Here is a 21,007-nt window from a genome sequence, read left to right as displayed (position 1 = left end):
ATATGGGAGAAGTAGAATCAGACTATTATAACATGTGGAAAGAAGTCAGCTGCCAGACGTCCATTGAGTAAACAGTGTTAAGGCATTTTGGGGCCTATTTATTAAACCTTCAATTGGCGTCTATTCCCTGAAAACTGCTGTTTTCGGGGAATAGACTCCAAATGAAGTATTTGCCTCATCTATCAACAGTGCATCGCAGCAGATATCAGAGATATCTGCTGCTTTGCACTTTTTTCGTAATATATAGCAGTCCCCATAGATGTCTATGAGGACTGCTATGTACCGCAATTTAACAATGAATGGAAATGGTTTTACACATACTTGTATGCCGAACGGAGCTGCACATAGTGTGTAGGCAGCCTTAGTTTTCAAAAAGAGGGTGGGCACTAAATCACCCCCCCCCCCCCCCCCACTACATCTCCCCAGGGAAAATTATTTTCTAGATCCGCCCCTGACTAAAGCTGGGTACACACTACACTGTTTTCAGCAGATTATCGGGCCAATCAGATGATAAACGACTGATTGGCCCAATATCACAAGTGCAGATGCTGCATGAATGAATGAATAAAAGGACATGGGTGACGGCAGCCGGATCCAGCTGCCGTCACCCATGATGGTAGCTGGAGTGAGTGGAGAGGTCAGGATGTAACAGCTGCACCTGCGTCTGAAGGAGGACACATATTGAGATGATGACAGACCCCTGGACACCAATGACAGGTGAGTGCTGCTTAATACTTTTAGCTAAATTGTCGGCTCAATTCTGTGCAGAGTGCATACACACTGCAGAATTGGAATGACATTGTTCGATAGTTGAATGAGATTTTCAAGCAAGTTTGAAAATCTCGATCAACGATTTCATGTGCTTTGGTACGATAATCGTTCATCGTTCCATCATCTAACAGCATTTTCCATTATGTGTAAACGAGGCTGTTGGTGAATGTCATACTAACACTGATTGGATCATCATTGGGCATTGTGTTCATTTTGGGACAGATGAACGGCTGCAGGTACACTCTATAGAAGCGAAGCTGGATCCGACTGCTGTCACTATGTACCTGCCCTGTCACTGCACTCAGATGGGGCACTGGTGACGCTCAGATTCGCCCCCTCTCTTACAGAAAGCTGACTGTCATGTCACATCAGTCTGCGACCACAGGAATTTCCAAGTGTCCACTTCAGGTCTAAATACAGCCCGGTTTTACCGGACATCCGCAGTTTACTAAGATGCAGTGGCTGTTAATAATCAAGAATTTGCAGAGTTGGTCACAGATGTCAGGTGGGAAAAAGCTGTCGGTGACTCAGGGTCTGAAGATGAAGTTTTATTGAGACTGCACCAACACCCCCAGCTGCCCAAAAGCCCTCTCCTTTTGCATCTGCGGGGCCCATTCCTACTGCTATTCCACCAGTGTCACCTTTGTCTGCATAGCCACTGGAGAACAAACCTGTGTCTGCAGTGAAGCCAAACTCTGCTCCCCTAGTTTCTGAAGGCCCACGATTTACTAGCAGAACACAGGGCAAAGATGAACCGAATGCGATAATCACTCAGTGGTTGAAGGAAGCGTAGAACACCTGTGCCATGCTGACCACAATTAACAAGGTGGATATGAGTACCATTCGGGATACAGGAGTGGAGTTACGGGGGGGGGGGGGCATGGAAGGAGCAGCGAGAGAAAGGGCATAGGTAGGGCTGCCAAGAGGAATTCAGGGCCCCGGTAAAACTTTCATCACCTGTGGCTGCAGGTGTCAGGATTTGAACCCAGGGCTTCTGCCTCTGTGGACTGCTGCTCTACTGACTGAGCTATTCTGGCTGCTGGACAGTTAATTGCCTGTATTCTGTGTTCTAGATGAGTTCCAGTGATCTCCTGATGTTCCAGCATGACTTAGCTCCACCCCTTGACTTCCTATAAAAGCCTAGTCAGTTCCTGTCTCCAGTGCCTGATTATTGTGCTCTGTGCCTGTGATCAAGCTCCTGCTCCTGCTCCTGATTACCAGCATCTACTACTCGTGTACCGACCTCGGCTTGCCCTCCTCTTCGCCTCTGCCTCAACCTTTGGACCTCTCCGCCTCTCTGTGTACCGAACCTGGCTTGTTTGACCTTACTTACCATCTCACCTCCTATTAGCCAGCCTTCCTCCCTGCCACTCAGGCAGGGAGGAAGGCTGGCTGTGATAAAAAGAATGCAGTTATATTACCTCCTCATCGCCCTTATGACTGTCCCATTGAGCTGTTACCAGGATCATCCATACCTTTTGGGCGACTTTATTCTCTATCCGAACCGGAGTTAAAATTCCTTCGGGAATTTCTGGATGAAAACTTAAACAAAGGCTTCATTCGCCATTCTACTTCTGCTGGTGCCGTCGTATTCTTTGTTGAAAAGAAAGATTCTAGAGATGAGATGAGTGGAAAACCGCCTTCCGGACAAGATATGGACATTTTGGGGGGTATTCAATTGTTAGCAAGATCCCCGGAAAAACGAGCGCTCAAAAAATATTACCATTAATACGGTAATATGCGCGTAAATACCGTTAATACATTAGTTTACTCGCTGAATTTCATCTCGCAGCTCAGGGAGCTGCGAGATGAAATTCAGCGAGTAATTACCGTATTAACGCTAATATTTTTCGAGCGCTCGTTTTCCGGGGATCTCGCTAACAATTGAATACGCCCCTTTGAGTCTTTGGTCATGCCTTTTGGCCTATGTAATGCCCCTGCAACTTTTCAGCACTTCATCAATGATGTCTTAAGAGACTTATTAGATCAATTTGTTGTTGCCTATCTGGATGACATTCTTATATTCTCCGATAATCTGGAGGAACATTGCAAACATGTCTGTACTGTATTCGAAAGACTTCGGAGGAACCAATTGTATATCAAATTGGAAAAGTGTGAATTTGAACAAGCCAAGATTCAATTCTTAGGATACATAATTTCTCCTGATGGTCTGAGCATGGATCCCAGTAAGATTGATGCAGTCATTAACTGGCCTGTACCTAAGAACGAAAAGCAAGTACAACGGTTTATTGGTTTTGCCAATTTCTACTGGAAATTCATAAGGAACTTTTCTGGAATCGTTTCTCCTATTACGCAACTTACAAAGAAGGGTGTTCCTTTTGAATGGTCACCTGAAGCTCAAGAAGCCTTTACCCAACTTAAGACTCTTTTCACATCAGCACCAATCCTGATACATCCAAATCCTGAATTACCCTTTATTGTCGAAGTTGATGCCTCCGATTCTGCAGTGGGAGCAATTCTTTCCCAACGTGTCGGTGAGAAGATGTTGTTGCATCCTTGTTCTTATTCTTCTCGCCAGATGACATCAGCTGAGAAAAACTATGATATTGGGAACAAGGAATTACTGGCTATTAAGTGTGCTTTTTCAGAATGGAGACACCTTTTTGAAGGTTCTATTCACCCTGTGACAGTTCTTACTGATCACAGAAATCTTGAATTTTTACGCACCGCTAAACAATTGTCTCCTAGACAGGCTAGATGGACTTTATTCTTCTTTGCTTTAACTTTATAATTCCTTACCGACCAGGATCCAGAAATGGCAAAGCAGATGCACTCTCAAGAATGTTCTCTGAGCCTCATCTAGAAGAAAATTCTGGAAAGACTATTCTACCTGAGTACAACTTCTTAGGGGCAACTGTTTCTACAGATTTACTCTCCCTTTTGAAGAAAGGTTATGACGCTGATCCTTTCCTCAGACGTCCTTCTACAGATGTGAATTTAACTTTTCATAATGGCTACTGGACTCAGCTTCATCGCCTTTATGTACCGGAGTCAGTACGAGTTGAAATATTGAAATTAGTCCATGATTCCAAAGCCGCTGGACATTTAGGAGTATACAGGACTCAAGAATTGTTGGCACGTTCCTTTTGGTGGCCAAATTATAAAATCGATGTTAAAAAATATGTTTTATCATGTCTGACATGTGCCCGAAACAAGACTCTTCGCACCTCACCACTAGGTTTGCTACAACCTCTTCCCATTCCATCTCGTCCCTGGAGCTCTATCTCTATGGATTTCATAGTTGATCTACCTCCTTCGAAAGGGATGACAACAATTCTTGTGGTAGTGGACCGTCTAACTAAAATGGCTCATTTTACCCCTGTTAAAGGAGTACCCACTGCTGAACAGACTGCAGAGCTTTTGATTCAGGGAATATTCCAGCTTCATGGCATCCCTGATGACATAGTCTCGGATCGAAGTGTTCAGTTCACTTCTAAGCTCTGGAAGAATTTTTGCACTGCCCTGGGAATAAAACTGAATCTGTCCTCGGCTTTTCACCCACAGTCTAATGGACAAACTGAAAGGACTAACCAGACACTTGAACAATATTTAAGATGTTTTATTAGCTACCTTCAAGATGATTGGATGAATTTTCTGCCGACTACTGAATTTTCTTACAATAACTCTGAACACGGTTCAATTTCCCAGACGCCTTTCTTTGCCAACTGTGGACTCCATCCAACATTCATTCCAAATATTCCAGTTTCCACATCAATTCCAACAGTGACTGATAGAATCATAAGTTTACAAGAGGTTCAAAAGAGGCTTATTGTATATTTGAGAGAAGCCCAGGAACATTACAGGCAAGCTGCCAACAGACACCGTAGTGATGGACCCAATTTTCTTATTGGAGACAAAGTCTGGCTATCCACTAAGAACCTTAAACAGCGAATACCCTCAGCATAATTGGGTCAAAAGTGTATTGGGCCATTTAAAATCCTATCCTAGATTGGTCATATTGCATCCCACTTAGAACTTCCCACCTCTATGAAGATACATCCTGTATTCCATGTCTCTCTGCTCAAGCCATTTCAAGACAACCCCTTCCCTGGCCGAATTTCGGCCCCACCACCACCAATCATGGTGGAAGGCGAAGAGGAATTTGTTGTTGAAGAGATCCTGGAGTCCAGAATTCGCAGAAATAGACTGCAGTACTTGTTGAAATGGAGGGGATATGGTCCAGAAGAAAATTCGTGGGAGCCTGCAGAAATTTCCATGCCTCCAGATTAACCAGACTGTTTCACCAGAGACATCCTAGCAAGCCAGCTCCTGAGACGTCCAGAGGACGTACTGGAAGGAAGGGAGTACTGTCAGGATTTGAACCCAGGGCTTCTGCCTCTGTGGACTGCTGCTCTACTGACTAAACTATTCTGGCTGCTGGACAATTCCTTGCCTGTAATCTGTGTTCTAGATCAGTTCCAGTGATCTCCTGATGCAGATATATTACTGTCAGATGTCTGTGATAAAAAGAATGCAGTTTGTTTGACCTTTCTTACCCTCTCACCTCCTATTAGCCAGCCTTCCTCCCTGCCACTAGGCTCCTATCCAGTCTCCGGACCATGGCATCAGGTTTCTTTAGTTGTGGCTTGTATGGGTCCTGGAATGTTGGGGGCCCTATTTGGAAAAAATGGGTACATTTAGAAAATTCCAACCAGCCCTGGCTTGTACGCAAAGAACACTTACTATAGCTTACAATTCCGGGGAGTGAATAGAGTGGGGATGGGGCGTTCACTTGTAGTCAATGTACAGTAAGGGCATGTTAAACTCAAGCACACGTAGCTATGTTGGGTTAACTCTTTGGGCATCTCAAATGTACTTGATTTTCTCCAGTATCTCTTGCTTCAGCTACAGGGCTAATCGAAGTCCTGATTACTAGAGCAGAGCAGACCTACACCGAAATTCATCAGTGTACTTTTCTTCAGATCCGCTCCTTATTGAATATGTCCGAATTCCGTGCGTTTTAAAAAAAACGCAGGTTGCGCTCATTATGCGTGCCTTGATGAATCAGGCCCACTGTGTACAGTAAGAAAAACAGTGGGCCAAGAACAGAGCCCTGAGGGACCCAAATAGAAAGAGAGAGTGGAGACGAGGATGTGCCAGAGGTAGAGACAATAAAGGAGCCGTTCAATGGGTAGGAACTGCCCCTTTGACTTTGCTGTAAGTAGATCATTGATCACTTTTGTGAGTGCAGTCTCAGTGGAATGTGGGAAACAGAATGGAGTTTGTAGCCACAGGGAAGGAGAGAGGGAGTTATATATATATATATATATATATATATATATATATATATATATTTTATTTATTTTATTTTATTTTTTTTCAGACACAAAGCACACAAAAAATAGCAACTATGTGACAATACCAGGGGGTTCACCACGCTGCAAAGTACACACTTTTATACCTCACCAGTGCCTTTGTCTCAGTCACTCACTGCTGCCTGTGTATAGACCCAATGATCCGAAGGCACATTACAGTGTACAAATAAAAGGCATGTTTACACAATAGAAGCAGTGCCAGCAACCTCACCCCACCTGTTTAAGATTATACAATAGACATAAAAACATACATACATGGTTAGCGTACTACAATCCAAGCAATATTAAACACAGTTTGAACGAGAAGGGGTGTCCAGCAGGCTATGCCCCTATTTTCAAGGTCCTGACACCCCTATCTCTTCACAACACTGCTAGAAACCTCTTTCAATTAGTCAGGCCACATATACCATAGGGCAGTGGTTCCCAAACTGTGCGCCGTGGCTCCCTGGTGTGCCGTGGCAATCTTACAGGGGTGCCGTGGCCAGGGCCAGTGGTTATCAAGGAGGGGGACTACTTGGTAATTATTCTGGCTTAGGGGTGCCTTAAAAAAATTATGGAGGCCGGCCGCCCCCCGGATGCAAAAAACAGTTTCTCCCTCCGCAGCCGCATCCGATGTCATCAGATGCGGCCACGTCAGCGCACAGGCGGCCGCATCACATGACAGGGGATGCGGCCGCATCATCAATGACACGGCCGCACCCCCTGTAATATGATGCGGCCGCCTGTGTGCAACCCGGCCACGCCTCTCCCAGCCCGCGCCTGTTTCTCCCCATTGTAGATATACAATCAGATTCAAACCTATGTCCTAAATGCCACGCACAAGATGCCTCTGTTCTACATTGTATGTGGGAGTGCTCTTATATTAATTATATTTTTTTTGGAAAGAAGTGCAACAATTTGAATCAACCAATTTGTTTCATTTTTCACCATTGCCCCCCGAAATACGCATTAAAAAAACGTCATTGAAGTTTGGGAAAAGTTTTATAAACATTGGGTCTGACACATAGAAATCACAAATGTATTTATGTTTTAAAAGTATCACATGGTATGAAACAATGATTATTATTGAAGATCTAGCTATATTTCTTCAGGATAACAGTTAAGTCTAGAAAGAAATGTAAGGGGAGGAATAATATAACAAAAGTATCCATAAGAAATCCATATGCATCCTACAACATGAGTATGGTAGTAATATAGTAATATTTTGGATATTGCTACTTTACATTTAGTTAGAAGGAACACTCCTGGGAGAATAGCATTCTAATGAATTATATATATATATATATTGATGTTCTCAATGTAAAATTTAATTGCATATTTTATCTTGCACTGTTACAACCAATAAAGAGAAACCAATAAAGAGAAATTCCATCCTGACACATGTGGGAGTTTTTTTTTTTTATAAATCTGTTAACGACCCTGGAAAGAAGTTAAAATGACATATAAACCTCCTATATTATCCAGCTAAAACCAAGAACAAGTGTTATTCCATTCTAACTTCATCAGGGCATCGTTCAAAGCCTAGCAGGAAGTTGATCTGAGATTTGGAGAGATTAAAGGACTGCATGTAGTCTATTGGACTTGCCAATGAACACTAAACAAGACTATGTTGTCCAGGTATGCCAAATCATTGGCACGAGTACCTGATCTATGAACCATTGGCATGAAGCAGGGGTCCTATGGAGTCTAAAGGTCATTGTTATGAATTGGTAAATCCCCAGGGCACAGCGAAGGCAGTTTCTGCCAATATTTCTTTGTGATATTCAGGGTTGAAATATATCGGGCAGTCAAGGAGTTCTACCACCTGTGGAATGGGGTAGATGTTAAATGTGGAAACACTGTTCATCCCATAGTTTGTAAGCTTGCAAGCAGGGCCTTCATACCTCTTTGTCTGTGTTACCCAGTATTGGTTATTATTACTGTTTATCCCTAATTGTAAAGCGCTATGGAATTTGCTGGCGCTATATAAATAAATGTTGATGATGATGATCTGACTGGGTTTAAGGACAGTGGGACCTCACCATTTACTCATGGACTCCTCAAGTGACCTCTAGCCTCAGAATGTCTTGAACCTCTTTGTTTTCACACCTGGGAGCCTAGAGGGTCTTTGGAAAATAACAGCCCCTGGTAATCTAACAATATTGTATATTACCATGTTGTTTATTCCTAGAGTATCAGAAAACACGTCTGAAAAATCCACAGCCAAAGCACTAAAAACACATTAAACACATAAGGGGCAGCTCCCAAGGGACCCTGCACTCTCTAACTGGGTCTACTGTAGCCAATGTCGATCTCACTTATACGTTGGTGTACAAATAATCATACTGCTTCATCTAGACCTTAAACATGTTTATTTTTTCCTTCTGGTGTCAGCAAGAAAATCTCGTAGGCCTCTAGCTCAGCTCTGTGTAGTACCTCAAAAGGGCCCTGTCCTTTACCAACAGCTTACTCTCCAGGCAATAGGACTTTATCTACCAAGTAAAAGAGTGGGAGTGGGTATTAATGTTATACAACTGTTCTTGTATATGTTGCACATTTCCTAAATTTTCCTATGCCAACTGGCCACCACATCTAGGCAGTTGCACATTTTCAAAACATACTGCTCCTCCTGAAAGGATTCCTCCTCCAACAATTCTTTTAAAAGGTTGAGGATATACTAAGGTTTACTGCCATATAACAGCTGAAAAGCCTGGGGAACCTGGCATACAGCAAAGTGGAGAAAGTGGAGGAGTTCAACCCAGTTTATGTTTGAATAAACTAAACCTTCTCAGCATTGCTTTTAATGAACAATTAAATCAATAAGTTCATCAGTCTGAAGATAGTAGACCAACATCTTAAATTGCCTCAGGGCCCCTTGTAGTTGACGAGAAATAAAGTTCATGCCTTGGTCTGTGAGGACAACTTTTGGCAGAACTAATCAGTTGTTGGCCAGTTGTCTGGTCATGACAGTGCATACTGGAAAGGCTTCTCCATATGTGGTGGCATAATCTACAACTATTAATTTAAAAGGTAGAAGAGGGTTCTATCAGACCCATGAAGTCAACCTTTATTATTTCCAAGCTATAGGAAGGGAAATTAGAGGAGCCAGAGGCTGGAGCCTGGGGACTGACAGGACACAACATGCATAATCTAGTTATCTCTGTACATATGCCAGGCCAAAGAAAGGGCCACTCCATGTGAGCAAGGGTTAAAGCCTGCTTCCTATAGGAGGGAGGCTACTAGTTGCTGAAGGGCATTTGTTTATGTTTTTCCTTACTTTACAAAATATAATTTTGCTAAATAAGACAAAATAAAGCAAGGCTCTCTGGGCTCTTAGATATTGAGTAACGACTGACCATTTAAGCTAATTTTCAAAGTCTTTATGCAAGTCAAGACCAGCCACTCTGAGATGTGAGAGAGGCATTAGGGGGAGTGGAGCTTAGCACTTCTTTATTAATATCAGACAACTTTCTATCCCTAGTATAAGATTATGTTTCAACATAATCCCAACACTAGAACCATGTCAGGCTCCTTCCCCACACTTCACCTAGGTACAGGGCCTGTTTCTTATGGCTGCTCGTGTCCTGTTGCCTAGAAACGTGACGCTCTTTCTTATTCAGCCGACACACTGCGTGCGCATGCGTCCCGTTGCTAGGCTACTGTCAGGATCTGCCTGCAGCCCTCTGCATCGCATGCTGCTTATTGGCAGCTCCTGCCTCCAGGACCTTGGACTTGTTTTATTATGTTTTATTATGTTATCTGTCAGAACCTCTGTTCATCAGAGGTGCTGCTATTGTGCCTTTTCCTTTGTTATTACTAGGGGTTAACCTGTCTCACTAATTATCTCCTGCACCTGGGTATTACCTAATTATAGAACAACACAAAAGAGGAAAGAGATAGAAATGGATTGATAGAGCACTCCTAATAATTTGGATTAGGAGTGCTCTATCAATCCATTTCTATCTCTTTCCTCTCTTGTGTTGTTCTATGTGCAATTAAATGGAAAGAGCACCCCCTCATCATTACAATGATTTCGATATATAGATGAGGTATATCCTGACTCTGTGCGGATTACTCCCCCCTTTTTTTTTCGAATATATTACCTAATTATACCTGCCCCCACTGGTTCCCAAACAGTGGGTGCCGCGGCCATTTCACAGGGGTACTGTGGCCAGGGCCAGTGGTAAGCAAGGCGGGGGACTACTTACTCAATTTCTTCCCTAAGTTCATTAATGAATCAGACCCATTATGATGTATTTTCTATACCATGTAAATATTTTATCTAAATATTTGAAATTCAATATAATTGCAATATATTTGATTATAAAACAGAATAACTGCATTTTGTTCTTTTTCTCCTCTGTCCGCTCTCTGTGAAAATGTTTCATTCACAAACTAAACCTCTTCATCGACAGCTGTGGCAACAGCTGCCCCTGCAGGTTATTAAAGCTTCTTATTACATTGCTCACAGTGCACCTAGAAATGCTCTCCTTTGCAGATATGAAAATGAAAAGTATGTATTGCATCAGATTGTAAGCTTAGGACAAGATCTAAAGGCTGCTATCTCTGAGCTAGTGCAAAATTTGAGTCCTTCTGTACAAGAAAAACACACCTAAAAATATATGTGTTTCCATCCCTTTTTCTCATTTCAATAATCTTATTTCTGCAGAAGTAGGCATGGTGATGTGTCTACATCATACTTTCCAAAAATATCCTGCACCTCTATAAACACTTCCATGTTGCTCCACAAACCCATAAGCGTTGGTAAAAATCCAGGCACACAGTCAAAGCTCACAGTGGGGCTAATGGTGATTTTGTCCTGTGTATCAATAATTTTACACTTTTTGTATGACTTCCTCAGTGAGCACAAAGCTGCAGAATAGTCATGAGACCACTGATAGTCACAGCTCACATCACAAGTTACAAATGGAGCACAGCAGGAATGGTAGTCTGAGGGGCTGCTATCTCCTTTTACAAGGCTAATGACCTGTGACATTGCTGATTGTCTTCTTACATTGCATGCACCGAGGGCATAAATAATTTTGGGCAAATTTTGACCTATTTGCGAATTGTTGACATTTTTCTGAAATTCAAAATCAGTCAAATCAATTTGCCCATCTATACTTTCTTCCTGGTTGGGGCATTTCCACCAGATGATTACATATCCTTCCTGGCTGCAGATTCTAATGTTAAAATTTGGTTTAATATGATGCTTTTTAACTAACATAAGATAGCTGCCAAAAGTCACAAATTAAAAAATTGTGATAAATTTAACCACACTTTCAATTCACCTTCACCATACACCTCAATCCACCAGTAATGACCCAATCTCATAAATTGAAAGAGTGGGATGGGCCACCATATATATGCATAGAATAAAAATTATATATCTATAGATGATGGACTTTGTATCATGCAGATTTATTTTAAATTCCAAAGATGCATATATAAAAATACATAGATATACAATAAATATAATATAATGAAATAAATAAACCTAAAATATGTATTAGTGACTGGCCAGTACACTTGAGGTATAATAATCTCATGAGATAGATATAGCACTGTGACGTCAATAATCTAAAAGAGCATGATTGAATAGAATGGTTTACAGGTCTGGGTGTGGCCAAGTGAGATTGGGTCATCTTTGAGAAAGTCAGCCTGGGAGCTGACGAAACGCGTTATGTGGTATTGGCAGATTCTCACATTGCTCTATATTCTTTTGGACATATTTATTGGAGAAAGATATTATTCTGGTGGACTGTGGTTTAACAAGCCTCCTCACATGTGGACATTATTACCTCAATTCCTTCAGTTCAGTGAATCTCACGAACAGCGCTGGTATTTTCCTATCTCATACACAACTATACAGATCCTCATCAAGACATACATCTAATCCCACACAGATTGGGTAATACGACTATTATCCTGAGGCACCAGTTATTAGACATATGGGGGTAAATGTATCATACTCCGATTTGTACAAGTCACCGAAAATCGGCGAGTTGACAGCTAAAATTTAAAGGGGCGCTGCCTTGTAAAGGGAAACTTCCCTTAACAAGGCAGCGGCGCTTTAAATTTTAGCTGCCAACTCACCAATTTCCGGCGACTTGTACAAACCGGAGTATGATACATTTACCCTATGGTGTCATTACGAAGATCTACAAAACAAGGATACGTCATCAGTATACCATCATCGGACATACAAAGAGTTTGACTTGGAGAATCAACACTTAGCTGTTGAAACAAGAGACTTTAGTAACTCCACCTCTTCAATTCTACCTACTCCGTGTAGAGGACATCGTTTTATCACGGATCACTACACTAAGTATGAGTTTGTTGATACATATACTATCTACAACTATATGGAGACATCACACTCTGAACATCAATAAAAGAAAGAAGGCTACAAACGACAATCACAGTAAGAGGCATTTATGTGCCCTCTCCCTTTTATTTGAAGCCGCACATCTCATTTTTGAGCTCATATTAATACCTATATAGTTATATAAGGTTTTATTTGTGACCAGTAATAACAAGCACAAAATGTAGAAGAGATATCTATGTCTATGCAATTACAAGCAGTTGGCAATTAAGACATTTAATTATATAGCCCTCAATTTAACTATGAGCGTGTCCTTTCTGCAAAGGAACATCTGCATTCATTCACTATGGACTATTCATGTATGTACATTGCCAGTGGTTGGTTTCAATATAGATTATCACTCAAGAGACCCTGTTCAATGTAATCCAACTTTCCATGTTTATTCTACTACTGTACATGCAGCTTCCTCACTATGGCTGCTGGTTCCAATTTCATTTAAATAAAATCACACATTTAAACACTGTCATTAGGGTTAGAGATATGGTTGCATTTTGAATTAAAGTGTAGGGCTAGAATACACAGGTGATTTCTAATGAGGTGATCTCAAGAGATTAATCTCTTAACAGAAATATCTTACTTTGTAACGTTTCCTATATGCCCTGCTACACAAGTCACTTCAATCACTTTGTAATGGAGTGATCTTCAGTCCAGCAATGCTCAGAATCATTTTGCATAAACTTAAGCATTAAAGAGATTTTAAGCGACTGTGGACACACATGAAACACAGAATAAAGTAAATTCTTTTTTACTTTGGGCAATTAATCTCAGGAGATTAATCATGTAAAAATTATCTAAAATTTTTTTTTTTTTCTAGGTAATTAGTCTCAAGAGATTTAATCAGAAACTAATAGTCACTAGTGTATCTGGTCCAGGTTCAGGTTTGAATCACATTGGGCTTAGTTTGAAGATGATTTGGGTAGGATTCGGTTTTGGCAACCATAGTCCTTTACAATCTCTAAGTGAGTTTATATCCCTAACCCTAACCACCGTTTAAAATATGATATTATTTAAAGATTGAAACAGCACCCATGGAAATAAATACAGCGTATGGGAAAAGATCTGCTGCCTCTTTAACAGCCAAAGTAGGTTACAATTTGGAGCCGGTGTTGTATTGTGGTAAAACATTGGAAACTATAATTGACATCCGATCTCGCCCGATTCCTATCTTATCATTAAACACACCTGTTTCTGCAAGTATATCATACTGTTTGTTATACAGTATATTATTCAGCTCAATAAAGCACAGCCTTGTTGTTGTTGTTTTTTAAAAAAAATAAAATAAATGAATGTTGAACAAGTGAAGATCTATAAACAGGGTTGTATTTGGTGCTGAAGCTGCTCTTGGAATTTTAACAAATATGCTCTTCCTATTCCTACAGATCTCCCACTGAAACCATTATTTGTACTGGGAAATATAGGTGTTTGGTAAAGGTCAAGTATCAAAATAAAATAAATACAAATATAATAATATAAGAACAAATTATATTAACAGGAACATTCATACTTCCCACACACACATTGGGCCTAATTCATTAAGGAAAGTTAAGCAACAAATTGAGTAAGTTTGCTTACGTAAGTTTTCTGGACAAAACCGTTGCAATACAAGGGGTGCAAATGAGTTTATTATTTTGCACATAATGAAATACTGGCTATTTTTTCATGTAGCACACAAATACCGTATTTTTCGCTCCATAAGACGCACTTTTTCCTCCCCAAAAAGTGGGTCTTATGGAGTGAATACTGCAGAAACTCTCCGTTGAAACACTATTTTGAATCAATCCGGCACCCTTAGACCGGAAGTGGAGAGATTTGCGTTCCACTGTGGAACGCAGTGTATCCACTGATCTCCGTTTAGACGAGCTTGAACGCTGCGATCATCCCGCCCGTTCTGAAGGAGGACACTCAATCCCGGTCTTCTTTTGCCAGGCTGCATTCTCACGCATCTACAATCATATTTAGCGTGAGTCCATGTTTGACATTTACACCCAGAACACGGTATTTATTTTCTGAGTGCTTTTGTATGTGTTTTTGTGTTTTTATTAGTGTATCTCTGGTCTGTATGGCCATTTTGTTCAGCCATTAAATTTTAGATTATTACCTTTCCCTATTTCCAGTCATTTATGGGACATTTCCATTATCCCCCACTCTGTTACTATTCTAGTATCATTTTCATTCGTGTTGCATTTTTGATTATTGCATCCTTTCCATCCGATTTAGTTTATAGTTTTTTTTCATATTGCAAATCCGCTGACTGCCACCCCCTCCCCCCCTTTTCTCTTTCCCTTTCGAGGTTTTATCCCAAGCAAGTGTGGACATATTGAGACTTTCTGATTTGAGCTCCAACTGCCATTTGAGAGACCTATTCACATACATGAATCATTCCAGCCTTTATATTGCTATGTGTGTGTAATCATACGAAAGCTTTATTATCATCCTTTTTTTGTGCCAATACCCACCCAATAGTGTAATAAAATATTTTATTAAATATTTTATTACACTATTTGGTTCAGAATACTAGGTGCGTCTTATGGTCAGGTGCGTCTTATGGAGCGAAAAATACGGTACTTAATAACTTATTTGTACACTGAAATTTAAAGTTGATGTAGGACATGCCCTACCCAAATTATAAATCTGTCCTCACATTTTAAATTTACCTCCCCCTCTAATACAACATGGTAATGCCAAGGTTCAGAGATACTCAATTTTTTTGCTTTACTTTCCCTAATGAATCAGGCCCAATTTGATACCTCTGACATGTGCCTACTTAAATGCAGCCCTCCCTCTAAACATTCATACCCCAAATTTTAAAATTATGTACAGTCAGTGTCGGACTGGCCCACTGGTAAAATCCCAGGTGGGCCCCACGGTCGGAAAGCCACGCCGCCTTTGCACAGGGTGCGGGAACAAGTGCATGCATCGTGGGTGTCAGATGTATGCTTTCCCAGGCTGGTTCTATAATGGACTGCCTGGGCAGGCTTGACAGAAGGAACTTCCTTCTATTCCTAGTTCCTGTAGGAGGGGGCAGAGCTACATGACCCTCTTCCTGCTACAGCTGCTGGAGATAAGGTAAGTGTGATATATATGTATGGGTGTACGTGTTTAAAATGCTGTATGGACTGGTGTGTGTGTGTGTGTAAGTAAAGGGATCACATGCTATAGGGACCAGTAGCGGATCCAGAGGTGGGGGGGTGATTCGGGCTTGCAGTAGCCGGCCAGCATCCTCTACCTGCCTCTCGGCTGCCCGGCACCTGTACTTACGTGTGCGGCCACAGGAAGCTCGCCCTGCTAGCAGTAAAGGGGCACAGTTGCCCATCAAAGTCATGGCACCTTTCCCTAAGGAAATGTATTGATCTGCCCCAGTAGGGATTGGTATGTGTGTGTCCTATGTAAAGGGTTAATACATTGTAGGGATTGTTGGGTCTCCTCCCAGAACCCCATCTGCCACACTTTCCTTCCATGCATCCGGGCACCCTCCCTGCGTTTTAACCACCCCAGAGGGTATTGGAGGACCAGCCTGGACACGTTACATTTATAGTGGCAGGGAAAGGAAGGGGTCTGCCCCAATGATCACAGGCAACCAAACTTTTGGCACAGATGTGCTCAGTCTGGGTTGGAAGATCAAATTTTTACACTTACTTTCATGGGGGACTTCCATAGTCATAAACCATTTGTAGAAGGAACTTCAATAACCAGTAACAATGCAACCAGCATGTTTATTTAGAAAAATACACAATATTGTAGCACAAGAGTCCAACAATTGCTCGTTCCAGCTTGAACTCGGATGAGAGACTTAAAGGGACATTACTGTGAAAATCTGACTGACTCATTCATGGAGTAATTTATGAGATTCACAAATATCATCTGTACAAAACAAAGTACTATCAGTTTTCAACATGCTATAAGATGTTTATTACTATTATTTGTTCTTCATGCTCCTATTATAGGATTTGCCCAGTAGCCGTTTCTAGTTTAGAAAGTGACAGAGCCCTTCCAAAATTGGGTTGAAAAACATATATGGAATTACAGACATTTGTCAGTGAATGTGGACGTTTAGGTATAGCTGAGTGAATGGCACATAATTTAGCTAAGATGGCTCTAACCCTTGATTGTCTTTACTGTATAAAACACAGATTCCCTTAAATAAAGATATGTTACGGGCTCCTTGAGAACGGGGGTATTCAATTGTTAGCATTAACAGGAAAAAACGAGCGCTCAAAAAATCTTAGCGTTAATACGGCAATTACTCGCGGAATTTCAGCTCGCAGCGAGCTGAGCGGCGAGCTGAAATTCCGCGAGTAAACTACCATATTAACGCTTTTCTCGCGCAATATTACCGTATAAACCGTAATATTTTTTGAGCGCTCGTTTTTTTCCGTTAACGCTAACAATTGAATACCCCCCTAGGGTCCATAATATTGATACATTATTTATAAAATATAAAAAATAAATGTTTGGCAGCAGAAAACATGATTTTGTGTGGATATTTTATCTCTCTCTGGGAAGCGGACTAGAATTGTAGTTGTGGCATTAAACGCAAAATTTATGAAAGCCACCTAGATATCGGGTAATAAATAGGAAATACAGTAATGGTCCCTTGTTCCTTCTCATCTGGAGAGTTATAAATGGATAGAAGAACTCTTGCAATCTATTTCTTTGCACTCTCTTTTGCCTGCAGGTCTTTAGCAGCACAGACAGAGCTGAGTTTTGATAGCATCTCCTTAGAGGTCACATTGCTAGATTTAAAGACCAGTTTGTCACCATCACCTGAAATCAGAAGAGGACAGTGGTAAATAGAAATACTTTCTTACATCAAGGTTTTTATAAACGGTCTACTACATGAGTCTGGTCAGAGGTTGTTAATCAAATCTGCTTCCTATAAAAGTGTAAAATCACTTGTATTTTTATACCATCTAAGTTTTAATGTTCTACAATCACAACAAGATCTCAGCTAATTTGTATGTTAATCATCTTAGAAAACCTGCTGACAGTGTTGTTAAATAAAAGGGACTGTGCGATTTTACAATACCAAAATATTGACAACACACTATATATACACATATAGTCCATGAATACAGCAACTTACCAAAGAGAATGTCTACTAGTGGCTCGGAACGGTCATGTCTCACATCCACACTTATCTGACAATTAGCATTGGTAGAGCGAATCTTTTTGGTGCTAATGGCTTCCAAAAATTCTCTAAAAGTGAAAGTAAGAAAAAACAAAAAAACATGCCTATGTAAAACATAAATATCAAAACTGTAAACAGCACAAATGCTGAAATATATGTAAATCACACCCATTTATTAACATTGTATTAAAGTGCAATATATGCACAGCAACCAGACAGACACTTATTTTATTGCTTAACTAGACAGAAAGACAGATAGAAATGAACTGCGGATTGGTTGCTGTGGTTTGGTGCAGATTTTGCACAAAAACGCAATATTAAGAAGTAAGCCTTAGTGATTTCACAAACAAAATTAATGCTGCTCTCACTTTAGGCATTCAATACAGTTATATTGTCAAATTATTTCAACATCATTTAAGAATGAGTTTATATCATACTCAGCCAGAACCTGTCCATGGAATTAAAATAATTTACAATGTAGGATTCCCCCATCTCAGTGACATACAACATGTTCTTGACAAGTGCTGAAGAGTAACATTTTCCCTTGGGAAGAGGATGATTTTCAATCTGTTCATTTTGCAGCTACACCTGCTGACACAGATGTCACCTAATTCAGTTTTTTGTGGCACTCTTGTTTAAACATTGCAAAAAGTAAAATCAGTATCATTGGTACATTTGAGCATGTTTGAAAACCAAAGTAAATTTCAACAAATTTGTTTAGAATTTACAGTTAAAATATAGATCATATATAATATAAATTACAATAAACTGAGCATATGTAACAGTTTTTATCTTTTACCCACAATTTCATTTAACACATCCAGCCTGGTGTCTACTGAGACACTGCAGCTAACGCTGAACTGGACATACGTGCATTAAAAAAAAAAAAGTTATAAAAAACACACACACAAAAATAACGCATTTCCGCCCATATGCTGCGGTGTGGGCATCTCAAGAAAGAATCCAACTCTTCACCTGTAGCATATGCGCCCAGGTTTACATCAGACATACTTACATTCAGATAGACCTACACCTAACCAGGTCATAGACATGAAAAAAAATTTTTTTACTTTTGTTTTGATAGCAAAAGGCATAACTGCTCTTAGGGTTGCTTAAGATGATGAAAAAAAAAAAAGTAAAAGAAGAGAAGAGGAGACAGCCAGCAGGGGGCAGGAGAAGAAGAGAAGAACCGGCTGTGATCAGGGGCAGGAGGAGAAGAAGTGGATGGGAGTAGAAGAAGAAGAGGAGAAGCGGATGGGGGCAGAAGAAGAAGAAGAAGAGGAGAAGCGGATGGGGGCAGAAGAAGAAGAAGAAGAAGAGGAGAAGCGGATGGGGGCAGAAGAAGAAGAAGAAGAAGAAGAGGAGAAGCGGATGGGGGCAGAAGAAGAAGAAGAAGAAGAAGAGGAGAAGCGGATGGGGGCAGAAGAAGAAGAAGAATAAGAGGAGAAGCGGATGGGGGCAGAAGAAGAAGAAGAAGAAGAAGAGGAGAAGCGGATGGGGGCAGAAGAAGAAGAAGAAGAAGAAGAAGAAGAAGAAGAGGAGAAGCGGATGGGGGCAGAAGAAGAAGAAGAGGCGGATGGGGGCAGAAGAAGAAGAAGAGGAGAAGCGGATGGGGGCAGAAGAAGAAGAAGAGGAGAAGCGGATGGGGGCAGAAGAAGAAGAAGAGGAGAAGCGGATGGGGGCAGAAGAAGAAGAAGAGGAGAAGCGGATGGGGCAGAAGAAGAAGAAGAGGAGAAGCGGATGGGGGCAGAAGAAGAAGAAGAGGAGAAGCGGATGGGGGCAGAAGAAGAAGAAGAGGAGAAGCGGATGGGGGCAGAAGAAGAAGAAGAGGAGAAGCGGGTGGGGGCAGAAGAAGAAGAAGAGGAGAAGCGGATGGGGGCAGAAGAAGAAGAGGAGAAGCGGATGGGGGCAGAAGAAGAAGAGGAGAAGCGGATGGGGGCAGAAGAAGAAGAAGAAGAGGAGAAGCGGATGGGGGCAGAAGAAGAAGAAGAAGCGGATGGGGGCAGAAGAAGAAGAAGCGGATGGGGGCAGAAGAAGAAGAGGAGAAGCGGATGGGGCAGAAGAAGAAGAGGAGAAGCGGATGGGGGCAGAAGAGGAGAAGCGGATGGGGCAGAAGAAGAGAAGCGGATGGGGGCAGAAGAAGAAGAGGAGAAGCGGATGGGGGCAGAAGAAGAAGAGGAGAAGCAGATGGGGGCAGAAGAAGAAGAGGAGAAGCGGATGGGGGCAGAAGAAGGAGAGGAGAAGCGGATGGGGCAGAAGAAGAAGAAGAAGAGGAGAAGCGGATGGGGGCAGAAGAAGAAGAAGAAGAGGAGAAGCGGATGGGGGCAGAAGAAGAAGAAGAGGAGAAGCAGATGGGGGCAGAAGAAGAAGAGGAGAAGCGGATGGGGGCAGATGAAGAAGAGAAGAAGAGGATGGGGGCTGAAGAAGAAGAAGAGGAGAGAAGAAGAGGATGGGGGCTGAAGAAGAAGAAGAGGAGAAGCGGATGGGGGCAGAAGAAGAAGAAGGGGAGAAGCGGATGGGTAGCAGAAGAAGAGGAGAAGCGGATGGGGGCAGAAGAAGAAGAAGAGGAGAGGAGAAGCGGATGGGGGCTGAAGAATCAGGTGGCAGCTGGGTGTTCAAAGAGAAGATGGGCAGCGAGCAGGGGGCAGCTGTTCAAGAGAAGATTGGCCACAAGTAGGGGGAGATGTTCAAAGAGAAGATTGGCAGCAGAAGAAACACTAGCAACTAAGGGGGCAGGAGGAGAAAAGGGGTTATGTCAAGTGATAACAGCAAGAACAAAAACTTCATAATCAAGAACTTCAAGAACGTTAACTTCATAATCACTATGACCCAACTATTAAAATCAGCATGATTAGTGATTTTTCAGCAAACCATATACGTAATGTATTAATTATATTCATAAAGTTAATGTATACTAAAATATAATGAGTCATTGGATGACCTCACACTATGAGTGGAGGCATATTAGTGACCTGTATACTTATTTATGGGAACACGAGTGCCTCCTAGCATCGGGGTCCGTGGGGTGACATGTCTCACCTGGTGGATCGCACGTTGGACTGGAAAGGACACAGACGCACAGCAATCGTTTTCACTGACTTCAGAACCAGCTCTGTACCCTTCACAGCCGCCATGATTCTCACACACTGCTCGCAGAGCGGCCAATCAGAGCGGGGACTACATATCCCAGAATTCTCCGCACCGCTGGTAAAGGAAGTCCCGCAGGAAAGCATTACGGGAAGTGTAGTTTAATAAAGTGCGGTTTAGTGGGCTTAAAATAAAATAAACAGTATTGTTTAGCTAGTGAACTGGATGAGATAGTGGTGGTCAAGTAAGTTAATTCATATACAAAAATCAGACTTGCTGCCTTTCGTAGTCCAAATGCACTAGTTTCTACCTTGGGTTAGA

At 41.6% G+C, this 21,007-nt stretch overlaps 1 protein-coding gene and 1 pseudogene across 1 annotated transcript; one reads left to right on the top strand and one right to left on the bottom strand.

Moving 5' to 3' along the window:
- Positions 1–689: 689 nt before the first annotated feature.
- On the top strand, positions 690–1,681 carry LOC142159533 (dihydrolipoyllysine-residue succinyltransferase component of 2-oxoglutarate dehydrogenase complex, mitochondrial-like; annotated as a pseudogene).
- A 14,483-nt stretch (positions 1,682–16,164) lies between these two features.
- On the bottom strand, positions 16,165–20,782 carry MRPL53 (mitochondrial ribosomal protein L53). The gene is made up of 3 exons (XM_075211388.1): positions 20,639–20,782; positions 17,555–17,667; positions 16,165–17,235 (listed from the first exon to the last, which is right to left on the bottom strand). The coding sequence occupies exons 1-3, from the start codon at positions 20,731–20,733 to the stop codon at positions 17,117–17,119; spliced, it is 327 nt and encodes a 108-aa protein (XP_075067489.1). The 5' UTR covers positions 20,734–20,782; the 3' UTR covers positions 16,165–17,116.
- Positions 20,783–21,007: the final 225 nt, after the last annotated feature.

The sequence above is a fragment of the Mixophyes fleayi genome, chromosome 5 (genome assembly GCF_038048845.1).
Source record: "Mixophyes fleayi isolate aMixFle1 chromosome 5, aMixFle1.hap1, whole genome shotgun sequence".
Lineage (NCBI taxonomy): Eukaryota > Metazoa > Chordata > Amphibia > Anura > Limnodynastidae > Mixophyes > Mixophyes fleayi.
This window is presented reverse-complemented; position numbering and strand designations above follow the sequence as displayed.

Bases quoted from the DNA above. Each gene is read 5' to 3' on its own strand.
- MRPL53 (XM_075211388.1), bottom strand. From the start codon at position 20,733: ATGGCGGCTGTGAAGGGTACAGAGCTGGTTCTGAAGTCAGTGAAAACG. The intron at 17,668-20,638 runs GTGAGACATGTC...TTTCACTTTTAG, and splicing joins TCCAACGTGCGATCCACCAG to AGAATTTTTGGAAGCCATTA. The intron at 17,236-17,554 runs GTAAGTTGCTGT...TTCTGATTTCAG, and splicing joins ACTAGTAGACATTCTCTTTG to GTGATGGTGACAAACTGGTC.